At 42.5% G+C, this 22,547-nt stretch overlaps 1 protein-coding gene across 2 annotated transcripts in view; it reads left to right on the forward strand.

The window, feature by feature from the left end:
• LOC122927985 (monocarboxylate transporter 2-like) overlaps window positions 1-22,547 on the forward strand; it is a 93,942-nt gene that overhangs the window by 24,449 nt on the left and 46,946 nt on the right. For both annotated transcript variants that reach the window (XM_044280390.1, XM_044280389.1), the window contains exon 2: window positions 13,832-14,064. In XM_044280390.1, the coding sequence (XP_044136325.1) occupies window positions 13,851-14,064 (214 nt within the window). In that variant the 5' untranslated portion in view covers window positions 13,832-13,850. The remainder of the gene's footprint in view (window positions 1-13,831; window positions 14,065-22,547) is intronic.

Consider the following 22,547-nt stretch of genomic DNA (forward strand, 5'->3'; position numbering starts at 1 on the left):
ACCAAAACAACTACCTTGTGCATGTAGCCTAAGGCTAGATCTACACGTTGACATTTGTCATGCGACATTTTGTCGCACCAATGTCGCGTGACAATTTTTATAATGATGGTTTATGGTGTCGCACTGAGACATGCGACATGCTGTGACTGCGACGCGACAGTCGCAAAAAATCCATTCGAGATGGATTTTTCTGTGACTGCCACGTCGCAGCATGTCGCATGTTGCATTGGACACCGTAGACTACTATTATAAAAATTGTTGCGCGACACTAGTGAGACAAATGTTGCAGTGTAGTTGTGCCCTATCTGTCGTGCGACTTATTGTTGCGCGACAAATGTCGTCGTGTAGACCTAGCCTAAAGCCTATGGGTTTTACCCTAGTATAATCTTCCAGTGATATAATTGTGACTCTAGTTCCACGTCCACGTGCTCAATAATAGCTCCTGGCATGGAGGAAAGGGATTTAAAGCATAATTGTACCTAAACATTTCTGTGTTACTTGTCTTTCAGGCTGTATTCACAGCAAAGCTAAGTACTTTTTGGGGACCTACAAGTTGTAGACTTACTCAACTGCATTCTTCAGATATTACCAGTTTCTCCATTCATCAAGGCGAATACTGCCTTCTGAACTTCTATAAATATGTAGCCTCTGGTGGGGTTTTTAAGCTGCAGAACATCTAAAGCGTTCATTCTGCTTAATTTTGGATGGGTTACCATTACAGCAAAACTTATGAATATTTATAACCAACTTTCAGGCCAAGGTCAAAAGAATGAATCTTCTAATTAGTTGGTGCAGGGGACACACGCCATAGTAAACTGCCTGAAGCACACGTACGGTAATCTTATGTACTCATTTAAAAACTTTTACAGACATAAAGGTCACATTCCTGCACCACTGACAACTTATGTCATTCCTGGTCATCTGACATTTCTTACCTAATGACAAAGTTGGTGGTCTATGACACATTTCCTAGGTATAGAGAGTGTAGAAGAAGCAGCAGTCATCAAAATCGGACCCTGGTTCCCTAGGGTGAGGCATTGGGGGTGGGGGGCTATAAGGAATTGTCCAGGATTAAGAAAACAGCACCTCACCTGTCCACAGGTTGTCTGGTATTGCAGCGCAGCTTCATTGAAGTGAATGAGATTAATTTGTAATGCTACATACTGGCTTTGGGTACTGTTTTTGGAAAAACGCATCAATGTTTATCTAATACTGGTCAACTGTATTATTTGAAAATTAAAGGGGCAGTAACATTCTAAAATATTCAAGTTTTAATGGTACAACTAAAAGACACATGAAACCCCTTACAAACAGAAACAGACAAACACGCGTGGGACCCCACTAACACATGAGCCGCCGAATAGGCGGATAGCGGCAGATGAGGCCCCTCGGGCTGACCCTTATTGACGTAGAGTGAGCCCCAAGGGTCAAGGGGAGTCACACTTGGTGGTGAGAATAAACAAATGTCCTGAGTTCCGGGATATGGACACCAGGACAATGCCTAATAATGGTAAGAAGACAATGGGTGGATCTTACCGGAGCCAGGTTGATAGGCGCGTTTATTCGGCAAGTTCAGGAGGTCACCGGAAATGATGGTCCTTTCTCAGCGCCTAAAAGTGGTGTCCTTTGGGATAGGGTTGTCTTGGACAGGGTCATGTGTTTGTGGAGTACTGCAGGGAGTAGATCTATCCCTGTTGCACCCTACTTGGCCTAATATGACCCTGACAGCCTAACACGGGATCCGTGCCCCGCAAGGAGTGGTCCCGTCCGGAACCTCGCCCTGGTCTAAGGTCCCTGTAAGACCCTGCCGGGGTGATGAGGAGGACACCTAGTAAAGTGAAATGGAGAAACGTGGGTACCAAGAGTAGGGTATGTTCACCTGTCCCTACGCGTTTCTTCGGTGGAACATACTGTAAGGTAATTATAATAAACCCCTCGAATCATCAGGGGACGGGGGTTTAGTACAAGTGGTAGTTGTCCTTGGTAGCACGGTGGCAAGGTTATTGCTGGGCGCGCTAGAAAGGGCAAACTAAATTAAACCACTCGTGGTACAAGGTGTATTAACACTAGGGTTAGCCTCAACTGCATCTAGTATGAGGATAATAATAGGCAGTTGCGGTGAAAAGAGCGCAGACTTGCTCTAACCACTAGTTGATGTGCGGTGAGGTAACTATATACCCAGAATGCGTGTGGCAAAGAGGGGTCCAGGAATACCTGTAACACACGAACACAAACAAGGGAGCGCCCGCTAGACACGTCTCTGATGATGAAGAAGCATGCCGATCCCCTAACACAGGTAAGGACCGGCAGGCAAAACACTAATATGCATCTAAGTATACAAATGGCAGAGAGTGTCATTACTTACATGCAGCCTGGGGTGCGTATGGCAAACTTCCGTCTGGGCCCGCATCAAGCAGTTAGTGTGAGGTCGGGTCTGTGGCGTCTGGCAGCGCTATGTGAGGCGCTGATGTTGTTTTAAAGTGAAGGGGGGCGGAGATTTAATCCGCGCATGCGCGCACGGGACGCGGTCGCATTGTGATGACGAGGTATCACGTGTTGCGTCGCGCGTCACGTGAGTGCGCGTCATTGATTGTTTGAGCGCTGAGGCTGACCCATTCAGTGCCTTATGTGGGCGGACACGCTGGAGAGCCGTGGGCGGGCACATCGGGTGGGCACATGATGGGCAGATGCAGCAATTCGCTCAAAGGATAGGTGGGTGGAGCGAGGCAGAGATACACTGTCCGGCTACTACAGACCACTTTAATATAGGATGTGTGTGGAAGGTCATGATCACAGATCCTACATTAAGGACAACACAGTGGACATTAAGGGGCAGGGAAAAACCATGGTAACCGAGAGTGGGACACCAGTGGGAGTGGGATGAGTAACGTTACAATCTCCCAGACCTCGTTTGAAGAGACTGATGGAGGGAATATTGTAACATAGGGCAAATACAAGGCTGAGGGCCTATCAGAGAAAACATCCAAACTGTAATTGGTCGTTGAGGCCATGGGGATTGGTGGTTTTAAGTTTAAAAATCCACCAGCACTCACGTTGCAATATGCGTTTGTCCCAGTCGCCCCCACGTAGAGGTTTCTGGACGTGTTCGATGCCCATAAAGGTCACGGCTGAGGTACGTCCGCCGTGGTCAGTGTGGACATGTCTGGCCACCGGCGTATCTCTGTCGTTGCGGATATCTCCGATATGCTCCCCCATCCGCTTACGCAGTTCCCTACTGGTCTTACCTACATACCTCTTGCCGCATTCACAGGTGAGAAGATAGATAACACCCGTGGTGCGGCAATTGATGAAATCACGTATGTGGTAAGACTGACCCGTGGGGTCCGGCGCAAAGGATTTACCCTGGGTGAGATAGGAGCAGAAGCTACAATGTCCGCATCTATGACAGCCCTTGACCGGGCTATCTAGCCATGTACGTTGTTTCTCTGGTGGGCTATAGTGACTATTGACCAACCTATCTCTTAGGTTGGTTCCTCTCCTGAAAGTAACCGAGGGTTGGGGGCTCAGGACTGCAGCTAAATCTGGGTCCATGAGGAGAGTGCCCCAGTTCCGACTTAAGATTTCCCTTATTCTTGTAGCTGCTGAGTCGAAGGTCCCCACAACCCGTATCAACTTTTGAGGGACTGTGCTAGAGTTTTTAGTGGGGTGTAGAAGGGTAGTACGCGTCTCGGCACATGCTCTTTGATAGGCCTTTTTAAGTGCCCTATCGGGGTAACCCCGTTCCTGAAAACGTCTTCTCAGGTCGTTCGCCTGACGCTTAAATTCACCTTTTTCCGAACAGTTACGTTTGAGCCGCAGGTATTGCCCAACTGGTATACCGAGCTTCAAAGGGGTGGGATGGTAGCTATCCCACCTAAGGAGGGAATTCGTGGATGTGGACTTACGATAAATGGTGGTCTGTAGGCCGCCATTGTCGCCCCTGGATATGGAAATATCCAAAAACGGGAGGTGGTCCCGCACGATGGTGGAAGTAAATCTAAGGTTAAGACTGTTGTGGTTGAGGTTATTAACAAATTCCGTGAAGGCGTCCTCTGGTCCGCTTCACAAGATGAAAATATCATCTATGTAGCGGGACCAGAGGGCGACGTGCTCCGAGTGCCGTCTTGGTGTGTCACCGAAGACCACAGTCTCCTCCCACCAGCCCAGGAGCAAATTCGCGTAGGATGGCGCGCATGAACTGCCCATCGCGGTGCCCCTGAGCTGGTGGTAGGTACGGCCATCGAAGAGGAAGAAATTACTACGGAGAACGTAATTGAGTAGATTCAAAACCAGGTTATTATGTGCAATAAACTGTAAGCCCCTTGCTCTCAGATAATGTGCCGCAGCCTCGAGCCCTTTGTCATGCGGGATGGACGAATATAGGGCCTCGACATCGATTGATGCCATGAGCCAGTGTGGTTCAATCACTATATTCTCCAGTCTCGTGAGGAGATCTCCTGTGTCCTTCACATATGAGGGCAGTGATTGTACAAAGGGGCAGAGGATGTGATCTACATAAATGCCTACGTTCTGTGACAGGTTCCCCACCCCTGAGACGATAGGACGCCCTTTGATAGGAAGAGTCTCCTTATGGACTTTAGGCAAGCAATAGAACGTTGCTATTACTGGGTGGAGGGGATAGAGGAACTCAAATTCATCAGCACTAATGAGCTTGTCAATTTTTGCCTTTGTAAGTATTTCCAGCAACTCTTTTTGGAATCTGGGGGTGGGATTACAGGACAAGACTTCATACCCCTGGCTGTCCTGGAGGATCGCTAAACACATCTCCTTGTAATTTGAGGTGTCCATAACAACCACGTTGCCCCCCTTGTCTGAGGGTTTGATCGTTACTTGTTTGTCTTTTTCCAGGACCCGGAGTGCACTCCTCTCTTCTTTACTACAATTGAACCTCATAGAGATGGGGTCCATGGTAGAGAGTTCAGAGAGGGTATGTTTCAGGAAGACATCAATGCACGAAATATCCCCTATTGGTGGCATTTTGGTGCTTCGGTTTTTGAGGCCCGTAAAGGGACCTATGCCCTCTAGGTTGCTGGGTATATTGTCCAAATTATACAGAAAGCGGACGTCACCAAGGATCTCCACCGGTATCCCTAGTTCTCGGCTTTCTTTCTTATCTTTAAGCTGAAAGTGCTTGTGCCACTTTAATTTCCGGGCAAACAGGTGGAGATCCTTGGTCCAACGGAATGAGTCAAAACCTGTGGTAGGCACAAACGATAGACCACGTCTAAGGACCCTAGTCTCTGTATTGGACAGGGGACGGGATGACAGGTTAATCACCAGCCTGTCATCAGTTAGTACTGTTGTGTTGCCGGGGGTTGTTTGGGACGGTTCCGTAGTGGGTAATGCATCCCCTGGTCTAAAAAAGGCGAGGAAGAGGACGACTGTGGGACAGGTGGAATACATTGTGATTGATTGGTGAATTGATTTGTATTATATCGACCGCCCCGGCGCCTAGCACGGTAGCCACCCCGGCCACGGCCCCGCGTTTTGGGGTATTTGTCTTGCTCGTTATCTGAGATCTCAGTTTCAGTTGAGGATTGGTCTGTTTGTTGGGGATTGTCACGATTCGTCAGAAATAGATATGCCTTATTATCTTTAAAGTCCTGAGTATCTCTCGTAAACTGCCTATGCTTGCGTTCCTTCAGGTGATACTGGTAACGCTCTACGGTGTTCTGTAGTTGGATTTCTTTACTGTTAAACTCAGGATCCTGATGAAATTTTTTGGTAATATCTATCTGGTCTGCTAAGTTTTTTTCCACCCGTTCCAAAAGCGTCCTCTCCTCGTCCAGGAGTAACTGCATGAATCTCAGGGAGCTACTTGTCGCCTCTATTTCCCACTTGCGTAGAAGGTCGGGGTTACGGATACGGTTTGCCGGGGTGAGGGATATGCGAAGGCCTCGTGGTACAATGTTTTGTTTAATATACTGGTCTAGGCCCTGCACCTCCCACCATGAGCTGATATGCTCCTTGTATGCACGGGTAAGTTCTAATACTGGTCAACCCCTGTAATGTCTACTGCATAAATGAGTTTCCACTCCTCAAACCCATTTCATGTTGTAGACCTTCGAGTTGTTATTTTTACCTGTTCGAGCATCTGTACAGACTAGTCACATCTACTCAATATGCCACTGAGCTTAACATTGTTAGCTAAAATTCCATCCATTCCCATCCAAAATCCATGATTTACTTTACAGTGCACTGTGCCAAGAAATAAATGTGTTTGCTCAACAAATCTACTTGTAAACTGCTTTGTTAGAAGTCCTCAAAAAGGCAGCAATGCCTTCAGCTAATGTGCCCGTGTCACAACGTGGCGCCCGCACTGATTAGTACTGATATATGTGCTGTCTATCTTACAAAATTTACCACAATATGCAGAACATAGATCCGCAATATGGTTATATGTATGAATCATATCACCTAAGTACTGTTTTCAGGTGGCGATTCTCAAAGAGGGCATCATGGGAGACCTGGTTGTGATATCAGAGGAAATCCAGTCTCCTCAGAAGGGGGCAGTCATGTGGCCACTCTCCCTAGAGATAAAAAGTAGCACAAGTGCATTAGTAATTTGCAGGGCCTGGCAGGGCGAGAACAGGGAAAGGGAAAATGTATACGTGGATAACCACTTTAAAGGATTTTTTTATTTTATGGCCTACTGTCAGGATAGGCCATAAATATCAGATCCATAGGGGTTCAATACCCTGCATCCCACAATATGCTGTTCCGAGTAGCTCTGGCACTGGAACTACACCGATTCATTCACGGTGTAGTGGACAGAGCTAGCTAATTCACTGCTGCTCCCAATCAAAGCTGCACTGCAGTAACCAGCACCATCTAGTACACAATGGACAGAGCTGTATAGGTCTGGCGCTTATTTTAGGCACTGGAGCTACACCTGGACTGCTGACCCTCGTGGTTGTGGAGTGTCAAACCCCTTCCAATTTCATATTAATCCTCAGGATAGGCCATCGGTAAACAAATCCTGGAAAATACTGGGGCAAGGTGATTATTAATGTCTAGGCTCTTCATAAGCTTTTTATGCTTCTAGAGGCAAAATATACATTTGTTGTGTTTGAGGACTCTTCCTGTACTGACAGGTGGAAATACTTTCCTTAGACATCCTCTTTGGTGTAGTGATCGTGACTTTGCTGTGATGTTTGCAGTTTGATGATAAATCGGAATGTCTTCTTAGTCAAGACATCAACTACATCAGATGGAAAGTTGCTTGTTTTCATAACGTGATCACAGGAACCAGAACAACTTGATTTTCAGTCACGTATACATAGTAAATGCAGCAATCACTTTATCACTAAGTTGGGCAGTTTAAATAAACCGGTTTATCTGCTTCTGAAGTTACAGATAACCTATTTTGTTATATACAGATGAGACATAGCTAGTTACTTAAAGGCTTTATACACCTCCGGAGGCCAAAAATATAATTATGATTACATTTTACTCATTTTGGGCTAAAAATCATTTTTTCCATTGGTCTTTATTAAAAATATTGAGACATTCTGTCACAAAGGGGTTAACTGTCTAGCTGTGTGAATGTTCTTTTTACTTTCACTTTGTGCCGGTCATCTAATAACTTTTATCTCTAATTTACTAAGTGGTCATAAACACTAATTTAAACCACATTCTTATCAGTAAGATAAGAACTGAGCTATAATAAATGTTTATAATGTCAGAGATCAGATATAAGAAGCCGTCAGATTAGCTGACTGACATTAGAGCATCTCAGCCCTGTACAGAGAAAAATGTGCTCCTTATTTGTAATAAAGATCAACTTAAAAAAAAGATTTTTAGCTGGAAATGAGTACAATGCCATAATACAGTGGGATCCCAGGTACTTCCAGTGTGGGTCTCCCGTAGTGATCTGGAGCGCTTTATCAGTGCAGCCTGTGCTGGTTTCTTTAGTCCCTGCAGCCCATGCCAGGAGTAATAGTGTAGATCAGGGATGCCCAACCTGCTTCCCTCCAGCTGTTGCAAAACTGCAACTCCCAGCATGTCTGGAAAGCCTACAGCTATCAAACTCCTTCCTGACTCCAATCAGGATGACAATAACTCCCTGGATCAATAACCTCTCTATAGTAACTATAGCCTTTAATAATATTACACTCCAGAAATATACCCAGGCCCCTCTTCAGCTGTTTTAGTGAGTCCACCATCACCACCTCCTCAGGCAGAGAGTTCCATAGTCTCACTGCTCTTACCGTAAAGAATCCTCTTCTATGTTTGTGTACAAACCTTCTTTCTTCCATACGCAGAGGGTGTCCCCTTGGCACAGTCACAGATCTCTGTACTGACCCCTGACAGGGGAGTACCCAGAAATTTTGTCTAGGAGGGGTCCGAAAAGAAAAAAAGCGGTGTGCAGCGATTTTTTTTTTGGGCACACCTATTTTTCTAAGCCCATCCTACATATAATAGGCCACTCCCAACAAACACTGTACAGCTGAAATTATATTGAGGATGAAAGTAAGAGTCTCACCCTCATCCTACATGTGTTGAAGATCCATAACTGGGGCTCTACAGTTATTTTGCATATTACTGTTTCCCAGGGAGCTTTGCATTTTGGATTGCTGTGTTGAGGCTCTTAAATGAGGCTCCGCTGTGTTTTTTTTTTAGCTGGTCTCCTTAAGATCAGCTATTCTTTTGTTTGAGAAGTCATCCTAAATAATGCCCCTATAGTGCCACCAGATGCCCCATAGTGCTTACCCAAAATGGGGCAGTAAAAAAATGCCCCCAGATACCTCCCCAAAATGGGCCAGAAATAAATGCCCCCATAGTGCCCCCCTCCAAAAAAAATTGGCCAGTAAGAAATGCCCTAGTGTCACCACTAGTGCCTGCAGCCTATCTGAAGAACGGGGAAGGGAGACGCCTCTCCCTCCCCTGCTCTGCTGCAGCACAGCCATCTGCATCGCTGTACTGAGGACACTGATACAGATTAACCCTGGTTTCTCGTTTTTATGCGCATTTTTTTTAATAGTGAACGCGCGTTTGACGCGTGTTTGGGTGATTGACAGCAGTGTTGTCCAAAGAGTCTATGGCCCAAACGCGCGTCAAGCGCGCCAAAAAAAGCTCCTGTACTTGTTTGAGCGTCAGGCGTTTTACAGCGCGATCGTACGCGCTGTAAAACGCCCAGGTGAGAACCATTCCCATAGGGAATCATTGGTTTCTCCGTGTTGAGCGTTTTACAGCGCGTAGGAACGCGCTGTAAAACGCTCAGGTCTGAACTTAGGGTAATATGGAGATGAGCGCTTCCACAATGGAAGCACTCATCTCCTACTGCCTCCCCACCACCACCCGCAATGAGAACCAGGGCCGTGCCGCCTGTGGCGATTGGCAGTGCGGCACTGAGGGATAAAAAAATAAATAAATGAATGGTTTGGGGGGGTCTAGACCCATTGGACCCCCAAGTCGGTGCGCCACTGAACCCTGATATATTTATACATAGTTATTAGATTTCCCCTCAGTCGTCTTTTTTCTAAAGTGAATAACCCTAATGTTGATTTACCCTTTCTGGGTACTGTAGTCCCCTCCCCATTCCAGTTATTACAGTTTCAATTGTAAATTAAAGCAATGTTCTTTGAAAACCTTGTTATTACTTTTCAGACATGTCAGCAGCAGACATTGGTGGCGGTCAGCATTAATGTATGACGTGCGCAGATTTAATGAATGGCGATAATACTAGACAAGGGTATATCTGGTGTCATATATTAGCTTATGGTTAAGACAACAATTTAGTATTTATCGTAAATATTTTCCTACAGTTATGATAAATATTTATTGAGAATGATTTATATATTCTAGGCCATAGATTGTGTAAAGGAAGTTTTATAATGATGCATTCTGTGGGTTTTTATCTACTTTTGTAAGCATTTGATGCTAAACAGACTTTTACCAATTTGAATAACATCCTCAGCACAGGGTCACAGCCAGTCGTGTCATTGAAAATGCAAACTTCAGTCACATGCTTCGAACTGGAGCTAGATTGACATGTCACCTGATGTGTGCTGCATTTGTATAGATATAAATGGAAAGGGTGACTCAGTTTTTTTTTAACTCATTGTTATGTTGAGACATTGAGAGTTTCCATTCCATGTAAGCTGCTGCTGCCTGTAGATTCTGGGCAGTGACTGTTGGTCAGCCTTTTCTAAACACATTGGGGGTCAGTTATCAAACACCAATGTTTTACGCCGGTCTTTGATAACCCCTGCACTGTCTGAGAATGTGCCAATTTTTTGAGGAGGCATGCGCTTCATCTTTAATCCTCCGGCAGTCTGTGCGCCTAGTTTCAGATGTAATTTACTCCTGGAAATGTTAGTGGGGTAAATGTTAGTGAATTTGCGGGGGCAGATGGCCTCCGACACTTCCCTGCCACGTCCCTGCTACTCCTCAGTTGCATGAATGGCGTACAAAAGCGAGTGCAACAAAATATTGATGCACGAGTGTTTAAAAAGTTGGAAAACAAAAAAATTTCCCACCAAATCTACCATGGTGAGCTTAGTAAATGATCCTCAATCTGTCACACAATGCCAGTCCTGTACTTCACAGTGTATGAATGATGCACACAACCGTTTGCACGGTGGCTCAATGGTTAGCACTGGTGCCTTGCAGCACTGGGGTCCTAGGTTCCAATCTGACCAAGGACATCTGCATGGAGTTTGTACATTCTCCCCGTGTTTGTGTGGGTTTCTTCCGGGTACTCCGGTTTCCTCCCACACTCCAAAGACATACTGATAGGGATATATTTAGATTGTGAGACTGCTTGATGCTAATGTAATAGTAGCGCTATATGGGTGCACAAAATCAATAAATGTCCTGCACAAAAAGGATCAAACATTTCTCCTTCTTACGGCCAATATCATTGACCTAAAGGTGGGTTTACACCGCACAATGTTGCAGAACACTTCCTCCCCAACAATCGGCTGCTCGTTCATTGCTGTCCGCATCACTATGTCTGTTCTTTAGCCCCGCAAAAAAATATATATAACGTGTCCTATTCATGTCCGTTTTGCGGACAAAAATAGGCATGGTTACAATGGATCCGCAAAAAAACGGATGACATACGGACGTCATCATTTTTTTTTTTGCTGATCCACAATTTGCGGACCGCAAAACACATACAGTTGTGTGCATGTAGCCTAAGGGTTTGTTCACACGACCGTGCCCTTTTTTGCGGTCCGCAAAAAACAGATGCCGCCCGTGTGACTTCCGCAATTTGCGGAACGGAACAGGAGGCCCATTATAGAAATGCCTATTCTTATCCACAAAACTGACAAGAATAGGACAGGACTTTTGCGGGGCCACGGGACAGAGCAACAGATGCAGACAGCACACAGAGTGCTGTCCGCATCTTTTGCGGACCCATTGAAATAAATGATTCCTTATACGGACCGTATGCAGAATGCAGAAAACGGTCCATATACGGAATGCAAAATACGTTTGTGTGAAGGATATGCATCTAGTAAGACTTCAATGCCTTTCCTGTTTAAGACTGAATCATTCTGTCCCAAAAATCTTAGCTGTACAGTTTCCTAGACTTCAGACACAGTTCCACTGTCTTAGGGCTAATGCACACGGACGTATTTTCTTTCTGTGTCAGTTCCATTAACCATTCATTTCAATGGATCAGCCAAAAGAACTGAACCTAGGCCTCCTGCACGCAGATGTTTTTTTTTCTGTTCAAGTTCCGTTTTTTGCATTCCGTATATGGAACCATTCATTTCAATGGATCCGCCCCCAAAAAAAATGAAGGTACTCCGTATGCCTTCCATTTCCCTATTTCTGTTTTTCCGTATTGTCCTATTATTGCCCTCAAATAACGATCCGTGGCTCTATCCAAGTCAATAGGTCCGCAAAAAAAAACGGCATACATACGGAATGCATCTGTATGTCTTCCGTATCCGTTCCGTTTTTGCGGAACCATCTATTGAAAATTTTATGTTCAGCCCAATTTTTTTATGTACTTACTGTTTAAAAATTATTGTATGCTTCCGTTTCCGTTTGCGATCCGCATACAGATCAAAAACGGAAACCAAATGTAAAAACGGAACAGCAAAACGGAACAGAAGTGGAAACACTACTGAAACAAAAAATGGAACAACGGATCTGTGAAAAATGGACCACAAAATACTGAAAAAGCCATACGGTCGTGTGCAGGAGGCCTTGCTCCGTGTGCATTCCGTTTCCATATGTCCGTATTTCCGTTCTGCAAAAAAATAGAAACTTGTCCCTTTATTGGCCACATTACGGACAAGGATAGTACTGTTCTATTAGGGGCCAGCTGTTCCGTTCCCCAAAATATGGAATGCACACGGACGTCATCCGTATTTTTGGCAGATACATATTTTTGAGAACCGCAAAATACAAACGGTCGTGTGCATGAGCCCTTAGGTATCCACCCTAGTTGGGAGGATCATCAAGATAAGGAAACTGTCTGCATAGTAAAACTAGTAATGCAGATGATTCATAACTACATTTACCAACTGATACCAGTAGGGGGCAGCATCATTCTCCCTCACAGTACAAGAGACTTAGGAAGCAGGGCAGAAATAAGCTATTAGTTAAGCCGTGGTTGACTCTCTGATAGGTAAATAATGTGCTCTTTAATGCCCTTTTTTTATTTGGGCACAGCGTGGATATTTCTAGAAAGAATATAGCAGATACCTAGGGTGGCAATATTTAGTTATACCATATCCTTCTTTGGGCACTGCCACTACCTGGGCACTATATGGCACAATGGGGCAAATGTATTAAGAGTTTTAGTTTGGGTTACTTTTATGATTTTTACTGTCAAATATTTCTATAACTGTGATGTTGTTTTAGAAAATGGTGACAGGAAGATGTGACACAATGAACAACAAAAATCCTTATTTGCAACACCATGCACCATAGGGCCTTATACTATCAGAAAGTAATAACCCAGTCTTCGGTAATAACTCACTTCGCCTCGTCGGAGGCCATGCATTTTAATGCTGTACAGAGACGGATCTCCACACAGCATTAAACCAAAGTTTTGAGCGAAGCGACTTTAGATCTAGGATCTGAAGCTCACCCCGCTCATCCCTAAATATTTCTTAATATTATTTAAATTATCACCGGTTTTATTTTATTTTTGTCTTTATATTATTCACATTTCTCCAGGTGCTATGCTCCACTAAAAACTGAGGGGGAGAGTGGTCGAATTTTGAATGCCAGTTTTGATCTTCTTAGCGGTATAAGCGTGAGAGACGCTCACATCTCAATAATTTTGGTGCATTTTGGCAGAATTGCTGACCAGAATCTTAAATCTACTCTAGCTAGGACCTTGTGTAGATTTCAGATTTTGTAATCTAAAATGTGTCTGGCCATGCATTCCCAAAGGGTGCAAAAATGTGCCACTTTTGGCACCTGTATTCTGGCATAAGATAAGAGCAGGGGTGTAACTACCATAGCGGCAGACCATGCGACTGCTATGGGGCCCAGGGCAAGAGGGGGCCCAGAGAGGATCATCCCCTCTTCTACTGGGGGTGAAAACTTGGTCAGGACTCTTTCCTCTAAAGAAACAACTTTTAGCAAATGAGGCAGTGGAAAAATGGCCCAAGGGTCATTGAAAAGGGTTTAGGCAGAAACCCTTCTGTCCTGTGTGGGGGGCCTGGTTTGATCCTTGCTGTGGGGCCCTTACTTCTCTATGTACGCAACTGGATAAGAGGCTTGATAAATCTCTCCCCAGATACGTATCTGAATAAACTTGTTTATGTTCTCCATGATTTAACGGTACTATATATGTTTTATGTCATTTTAAACAAGAACTTTACATCTTCTTTTTCAGAATATTTCTACTTTAAAAAATGCCAGACATGCCAGTGGCACTGCAATATACCCCTCCAGATGGAGGATGGGGATGGGTTGTAGTTTTCGCATCTTTCATTTCAATTGGATTTTCATATGCATTTCCCAAAGCCATTACAGTATATTTCAAGGAAATCCAGGAAATTTTCAGTACTTCATACAGTGAAATTGCATGGATATCCTCTATTATGCTGGCTGTTATGTATGCTGGGGGTAAGTTGGAAAACATTTTGTTTTATTTTAGCAAAATTGAATATATAATTGGTTTGTTAAAATATAAAGATGAGTTAATAAGCGGAAGTCTTCACTGAACAATGTGTCTTCAACTTGGAGCATGGAGCCCATGTGGTGCTATACTATTGCATGTGCACAAATGACTGGAGACCATGCCAGCCCACATTCCCATCAATATACAGTGGAAATCATTCACAACTCCTTTTATAGGTACAGTACAAGCATATAAAGAACACATTGGGAAACATGTGCATAACATAAAAAAACAGCAGAACATTCTAGTTAAATTCACTGGTGCATCAACAGTTCAAGTACAAAGCAACTGGGATCAATTGAAGTGCCCTTCTGTGTATGCAGTGCGAGTCAACACTCTAGTCAACTGCCTCAGGAGGAACTCCTTACTGGCATGTGATACTGTTCTATACCTACTGACCAAGCTTCAAATACATTCAACTTGTCAAAAATAGAGAACCATAAATGGCTACCAAAGTCTAAATATGTGTTTATTTCCTATATACAGGTGAAACTCGAAAAATTAGAATATCGTGCAAAAGTCCATTTATTTCAGTAATGCAAATGAAAAGGAATTCCATTAATGCAGCTTAAAATTAGAATTTTGTGAAAAGGTTCAATATTCTAGGCTCAAAGTGTCACACTCTAGTCAGCTAATTAATCCATACCCCCTGAGCAAAGGGGACCTCAAAATTGTGACTTTGGGGTTTTCATTAGCTGTAAGCCATAATCATCCAAATTATACCAAATAAAGGCTTGAAATATCTCGCAATCAGTTGGTAAGTTTTCAATGTCCAAAACCCAATATTAAAACACTACATGTGTATGCATGCATCTGTGAGTTAGCTCTGTAATTCCCTTATCAATAATTTCTTTGTAAAGTAAACCTTTAAGCTGGCAATATATAATATATAGGGAATTGAATATTAATAGCTAAAACTTGTCCAATGTATGTTTGTAGTTATAGTGGTTAGGTTGGATGAGCATCTTTTAGAGCCCTGTGGATCGAGATGTTGTCATTATCTGTAGGATCTGTCCACAAATTCAAATAATTCATAATAAGGCTTGATATCTAAAAAGTGGTATCAATGGTCACTTGTTACATGCCAGCAAAAATGTTTCCACCAGCCCTATCCAACAATCATGGGGTTGTATTTACCCTAAGCTCTTTTATGTTATAATAATTCCTTTTTATTATAAATAAGAAAATCCACATTGGCTGCCATTGATAAGCAACTTCATCTGGCAAGACAATATATAAGGGGACATTTATAAGAATCTGCATAAAAGAAAACTGGCTCATTTGACTATAGACTATATCTGGGCATAATTGCTGTGAAAGGGCATATTTTGGGTATAACTACTGTAAATGAGGCACATATCTGGGCATAATTACTGTGAAGGGAACACATATCTGGCCATAGCTACTGTGAAGGGAGGCATAGCTGGGCATAGCAACTGTGAGGGAGAAACATCTTAGCATAACTACTGTGAAGGGGGCACATCTGAGCTTGATTACTGTGAAGGGGGCACTTAGCTGGGCATAACTACTGTAAAGGGGGCACATCTGAGCTTGATTACTGTGAAGGGGGCACTTAGCTGGGCATAACTACTGTAAAGGGGGCACATCGGATCATAACTATAGTGAAGGGGGAACATAGTTGTCCATAACTACTGTGAGGGGCATATCTGGGCATAGCAACTGTGAAGGGGCACATCTGTGCATAACTCCTATGAAGGTGGCCCATCTGGCATAGCAACTGTAAAGGGAGAACATGTGAGCATAACTACTGTGAGGGGAACATCTGGACATTACTGTGAGGGGCACATGTGGCAAAACTACTGTATAGGGGGAAAAATGTGTGTATTACTATTGTGAAGGGGGCACAGTGTGGGCATTGCTACTGTGTGCTGTCACAAAGGGGGAATCATTACTATGTGAGGGGCATTAAGCGGACTGGGTGCGTAAAGTTATGCTTTGGGCATGGCCTCGTATGAAAAGATTACTGCATCGCTCTTAGTGCAGTGCACATATTGTCCCTATTTGTGATTTTCAAAAGTTGGAAGGCATGTCTGTGTTGCTGTATTTGTTAAATGTTTTTTGTCTGCTGGCCCTATGCTCTTTTTTGTCTGATGGACATTGTACAAGACGATCCCCTTCTATGAGCCAAAAGAACTGATCTATTTAATAAGTTTCACTCCAGATTTATCAATGAGACTTTTTTTTTAAGTCACAAAACAAAAGTTGCAATCTCACTCAAGTAGAAGGGTGGAGAAGGAAAACTGGAGTAGCTTTTCTAGACAAACATTTTAGGCTTAAGGATAAGACAAATTTATCAAACAACCTGTGACATTTGATAAATGTGGAATAAAGTACACTAACGCAAACTCAAGCAAAACCGGCTTCAAATATTACCCTTATGATAAATTTCTCCCTTTTTTTAAATGAGACGATTCAAATATCAAGCTTCTCATTGTCACTGACAAAGATCTCCACAGTGCTGCACCTCCATATATCTCCTCCCTCATCTCCATCTACCACCCTACTCTTGCTCTCCATTCTGTTAGCGACCTAAGATTAATAACCTCCATAATTTGTACCTCTTACTCCCATCTCCAAGACTTTTCTCGAGCTGCACCTACTCTCTGGAATACTCTACCCCGGAATATTAGGTTAATTTACAACTTCTCCACCTTCAAACGTGCCTTAAAAACACATCTTTTCAAGCTACCTAAAATGACTTTTCCCAGACTAAACCTCTCCCCCACCATCTCCTCTGGCCTAAACTCAATCCTCTAGTAGTCCCAAACCCGAAGCAGATCGTCCGGCACCACTCCTGTCAGTTCAATAATGGCTCAATCCTACTTATCACAATCAACTACCTTATGTGTCACCCCCAATTCCTCATAGATTGTAAGCTCTTGCGAGCAAGGCCCTGACTCCTTGTGTTTCAGTTGCATATTATCCAGTTACTTTTGTTTTGTACATGAACCCTAATTTGTAAAGCGCTGCGGAATATGGTGGGGCTATATAAATAGATTTTTTTTTTTTTAAATGCTGATCTGCAAATATCTATGGTTCATGGCCAGTTGTATCCTGAACACGCTCTTGTATTTGCAGCATAATTGTGTAAGAGCTACAAATTCAATCTGGAGAAAATAATGGCTTCAGGATCTGAGTAGTGTGTCAGATTGTTTGGTCTGGTCTACAATATTATCTTCACAATGATTCCTATTCACAAGAACAATTTGTGGGGTTGATCCACAAGCCCTTGTAACATATCACATATCCCTGACCTGATATGTAAGCTCAAGGACAAGTCTGCAGCTTTCTTGCAGAGCCGAATGCTAAGAAGCCTGTGATAATGTTTTACATTTACATTATTGGCCCAGAGACTAGGTATCTCGGAAGAAGAGAACATCTGTAACACATGCGTTTTATTCCCAGCTGCACAGAAGGGAAATTGTCTCTTCTAGGAACTGTTAAAATCAGCCTCAGACTTTGTCATATGGTTTAAATGTTCTGTACTTTGTAAGATAATATCCATGCAGCCATGTAAATTAAGTTTTGGGTTTGAAACCATGTTTCTGAATGCAGAATCAAATAATAAAATAACCCACTGTTTTTATGAGCAGAGCAGTTTCAATAATCATTCTAAAGAACTACAACAGCAATAATATGAACCCATTCCACAAACATGATGGGCACAGAAGGGCTGATAGTCCTGCTTGAGGGAACATTTTCAATACTTTACATTACAACCGGTTATGTGGGTAGATGTTTGACTCAGACACAAGGGAGTGGATTGTGTAAAAAGGCAGCAAACTCTAACAAGCATTGTAGACTGGGTGTGCCTACAGGCATACATTTTAGATAAAGAGAAAAGGGAGACAGAAGACTTCTTGCATTATGATATTTACCTTCTATAATAAAATACAGTTGTTTAATCATTTGTATAACATCTGTTAACGTAAATGGGATAGCTTTTATAGTAAAATTTTGAGGGCAACTAAGTATGGCATTCAGTGACCTTACCTTCTTTATTAACCCCTTAGTGACCCCCATGCCTCCGGCTTTTCCTAGCAGGCCGCATCTCTCTGGCGCAGCCTGCTGGTAAAAGTCAGTATAGTACTGACATTAAAATACAATGTACTATAGAAATAAAAAAAAAAAACATCCAATTAATAAAATACACTTTTTTTAATGGGAAAAAAATGTAAAAATAAAATCTCCACATATTTCATATCGCTGTGCCTGTAATGACGCAGTTATCATGTAATTTATCCGTATGGTGAACGCCGTAAAATGAAATGCTTTTTGCTTATTCATCACCAAAAAAGCAATAAGTGATCAAAAAGTATTATGCATGTACCCCAAAATAATACCAATGAATGTAAACAAAACTTTATGTATTTGGTATTATTGTAACTGTACTGATTTATAGAATAAAGTTATCATGTTATTTATGAGAAAAAAAGAACACTGCAAAAATTATAACAGAAAAACTCAGTGGTAGTATTGCTGTTTTTTTTCCTATTCCCCTCCCAGAAAGAGTTCATAAAAGTTAATCAGTAATTTATGTGTACCTCAGAATGACACCATTAAAACAAACAAGCTCTCATATGGCTACATAGAAAGAATAATAAAAAAATATATATTATAGTTCTTGGAAGGCGATGAATAAAATAATTAAAAAAATTTAAATAACTTGGTAATTACGTCCCAAAACTTGCTGGTTATTAAGGGGTTAAAGCATTCTATTCTATACGTATTAGCAAAAAAAAAAAAATTTCAGTGAACACTATATGCAGTTCTGTTTTGGCTACAATGCATTTTAATATATCGTACTATGCTCTTTTCACTTACATGACATCAATTCTGGATGTAATGGAAATGGAAAGTTTTTAATCATATTGCTTACACGTACAGTACAGACCAAAAGTTTGGACACACCTTCTCATTCAAAGAGTTTTCTTTATTTTCATGACTATGCAAATTGTAGATTCACACTGAAGGCATCAAAACTATGAATTAACACATGTGGAATTATATACATAACAAAAAAGTGTGAAACAACTCAAAATATGTAATATTCTAGGTTCTTCAAAGTAGCCACTTTTTGCTTTGATTACTGCTTTGCACACTCTTGGCATTCTCTTTATGAGCTTCAAGAGGTAGTCACCTGAAATGGTCTTCCAACAGTCTTGAAGGAGTTCCCAGAGATGCTTAGCACTTGTTGCCCCTTTTGCCTTCGCTCTGCGGTCCAGCTCACCCCAAACCATCTCGATTGGGTTCAGGTCCGGTGACTGTGGAGGCCAGGTCATCTGGCGCAGCACCCCATCACTCTCCTTCATGGTCAAATAGCCCTTACACAGCCTGGAGGTGTGTTTGGGGTCATTGTCCTGTTGAAAAATAAATGATGGTCCAACTAAACGTAAACCGGATGGAATAGCATGCCGCTGCAAGATGCTGTGGTAGCCATGCTTGTTCAGTATGCCTTCAATTTAGAATAAATCCCCAACAGTGTCACCAGCAAAGCACCCCCACACCATCACACCTCCTTCTCCATGCTTCACGGTGGGAACCAGGTATGTAGAGTCTATCCGTTCATCTTTTCTGCATCGCACAAAGACACGGTGGTTGGAACCAAAGATCTCAAATTTGGACTCCTCAGACCAAAGCACAGATTTCCACTGGTCTAATGTCCATTCCCAAACAAGTCTCTTCTGCTTGTTGCCTGTCCTTAGCAGTGGTTTCCTAGCAGATATTCTACCATGAAGGCCTGATTCACACAGTCTCCTCTTAACAGTTGTTCTAGAGATGTGTCTGCTGCTAGAACTCTGTGTGGCATTGATCTGGTCTCTAAGCTGCTGTTAACCTACGATTTCTGAGGCTGGTGACTCGGATGAACTTATCCTCTGCAGCAGAGGTGACTCTTGGTCTTTCTTTCCTGGGGCGGTCTGCATGTGAGGCAGTTTCTTTGTAGTGCTTGATGGTTTTTGTGACTGCACTTGGGGACACTTTTAAAGTTTTTCGGACTGACTGACCTTCATTTCTTAAAGTAATGATGGCCACTCATTTTTCTTCACTTAGCTGCTTTTTCTTGCCATAATACAAAGTCTAACAGTCTATTCAGTAGGACTATCAGCTGTGTATCCACCTGACTTCTCCACAACGCAACTGATGGTCCCAACCCCATTTATAAGGCAAGAAATCCCACTTATTAAACCTGACAGGGCACACCTGTGAAGTGAAAACCATTTCAGGTGACTACCTCTTGAAGCTCATCAAGAGAATGCCAAGAGTGTGCAAAGCAGTAATCAAAGCAAAAGGTGGCTACTTTGAAGAACCTAGAATATGACATATTTTCAGTTGTTTCACACTTTTTTGTTATGTATATAATACCACATGTGTTAATTCATAGTTTTGATGCCTTCAGTGTGAATCTACAATTTTCATAGTCATGAATAGTGTTGATCACGAATATTTTAATTTCGCATTTTTATCGCGAATATAGGTACTTCGAAAATAAATATAGTGATATATTCGTAATTTTGAATATTTGATTTTTTTTTTTTTATTCGATTTATTTTTTATTTTTATCAGCACACATGATTCCTCCCTGCTTGTGCACCAATAAGAAGGCTGCAATATACTTGACTTTAGGAGTAGTGGTGTTTGTGAATTTTGCTCTATATTCATTTTTTTCTAATATTCGCTATATTGCTATATATTCTTGTTTTAGAATATTACGAATATTCGAAAAAATTAAGTTATAGCAATATAGCGAATACTCGAAAAAAACGAATATAGAGCAATTTAGCTAATATAGTGCTATAATCTTTTTTTTTAATAGTTGTAATTTTTTTTCCAATCTGAACTTCAGATGAGAAAAAAATTACAACTATTAGACAAAGAAGATTATAGCACATATTAGCTAAATTGCTCTATATTCGTTTTCTTTCGACTATTCGCTATATTGCGATATGCAGATATCTGTGGCTAATGTCAATGCCAATCACAGACATTTAACATCTCAGATGCCGTGGTCAAATGTGACAATGGCATCTGTGAGGTCGGAAACCTGAAGTTGCACTTCACGGGCAGGAACTCCTCCTGTGGGTGGATGTGGAAGGCATTCCTTGTAAATAATGAGCCAGAGCCTGTACTAGGCTTCTAGGCTCATTACTTGTATATTGCAATTCAAGTAGGAAGCTGGCAGCACTGAATTGTAATATAATGATATATATATATATATATATATATATATATATATATAGGGTAATGGTGAAAATGCCATTACTCTATACAAATTGCAGTCTGATTGCATGTTGTGGTCCCCAAAAAAATAGGAAAAAAAAGAAATTGAATCAAATAATCCCACTTTCCGCAAAATAAAACTAAAAATATTTAAACAATAAAAAATTTAAAACGTCTTGAGCATCACTGCATGCAAAATTCCCTGTACTATTAAAATATAAAAAAATGTTTCCCATGCGCTGAATGGCATAAAAGAAAGAAAGCTAAAATATCAGATTTTCCCACTACATTCCATGCAGTATTAAAAAATAGAAAAGTTATGTCACCGGGAGGGTGTATGTCCTATTAGCAGTTCTGCAGTGAATTATGATTGTTATATTTTGGGGGGGGGGGGCGTTTATTGATAGGAAAAAATATATATCTTAAAGGGACTCTGTCACCACTTTCTAACCCCCACTTTTAAAACTATTGTTCTGTCCATGGAGCCCCTGTGATTACTAAGGTGTTCTTATAAGCGAAATCTGCTGGCTCGTTTTGATAAAAAAAACCTTTTATCTAACCTGTCAGTCATGTAGATAAGGTGCCCAGGGCGTTTCTCCTGGTCTGGACATGCCGCCTGCCGCCGCCGCCGTTGGTGCCCAGCTCCTCCTCTGCTCTGAATTAGCGCCGCCTGAATGTCAAGAAATACGCCTCCGGCTCTCCCTCACTCCCCCCTCCTTCATTTCTAATATCCCGCGCGTGCGCACAGACGTGGGCAGACGTGCGGCTCCGGACAGCTCTTGGCAGGCTCTGACTGGCTGGCGGCAGTATTCGTCTTATGACGAGGTTGAGCGAAGTGCGCGCGCATGCGCACTTCGCTCAATGAGGCTGAATCTAAAAGTCTGCACGGGCGCATCAGGCACAGGCCTGTGCGCACGCGCGGGATCTTAGAAAAGAAGGAGGGGGGACTGAGGGAGAGCCGGAGGCGTATTTCTTGACATTCAGGCGGCGCTAATTCAGAGCAGAGGAGGAGCTGGGCACCAACGGCGGCGGCGGCGGGCGGCATGTTCAGACCAGGAGAAACGCCCTGGGCACCTTATCTACATGACTGACAGGTTAGATAAAAGGTTTTTTTATCAAAACGAGCCAGCAGATTTCGCTTATAAGAACACCTTAGTAATCACAGGGGCTCCATGGACAGAACAATCGT

This window comes from Bufo gargarizans, chromosome 2 (genome assembly GCF_014858855.1).
Source record: "Bufo gargarizans isolate SCDJY-AF-19 chromosome 2, ASM1485885v1, whole genome shotgun sequence".
NCBI classification, from domain to species: Eukaryota; Metazoa; Chordata; class Amphibia; order Anura; family Bufonidae; genus Bufo; species Bufo gargarizans.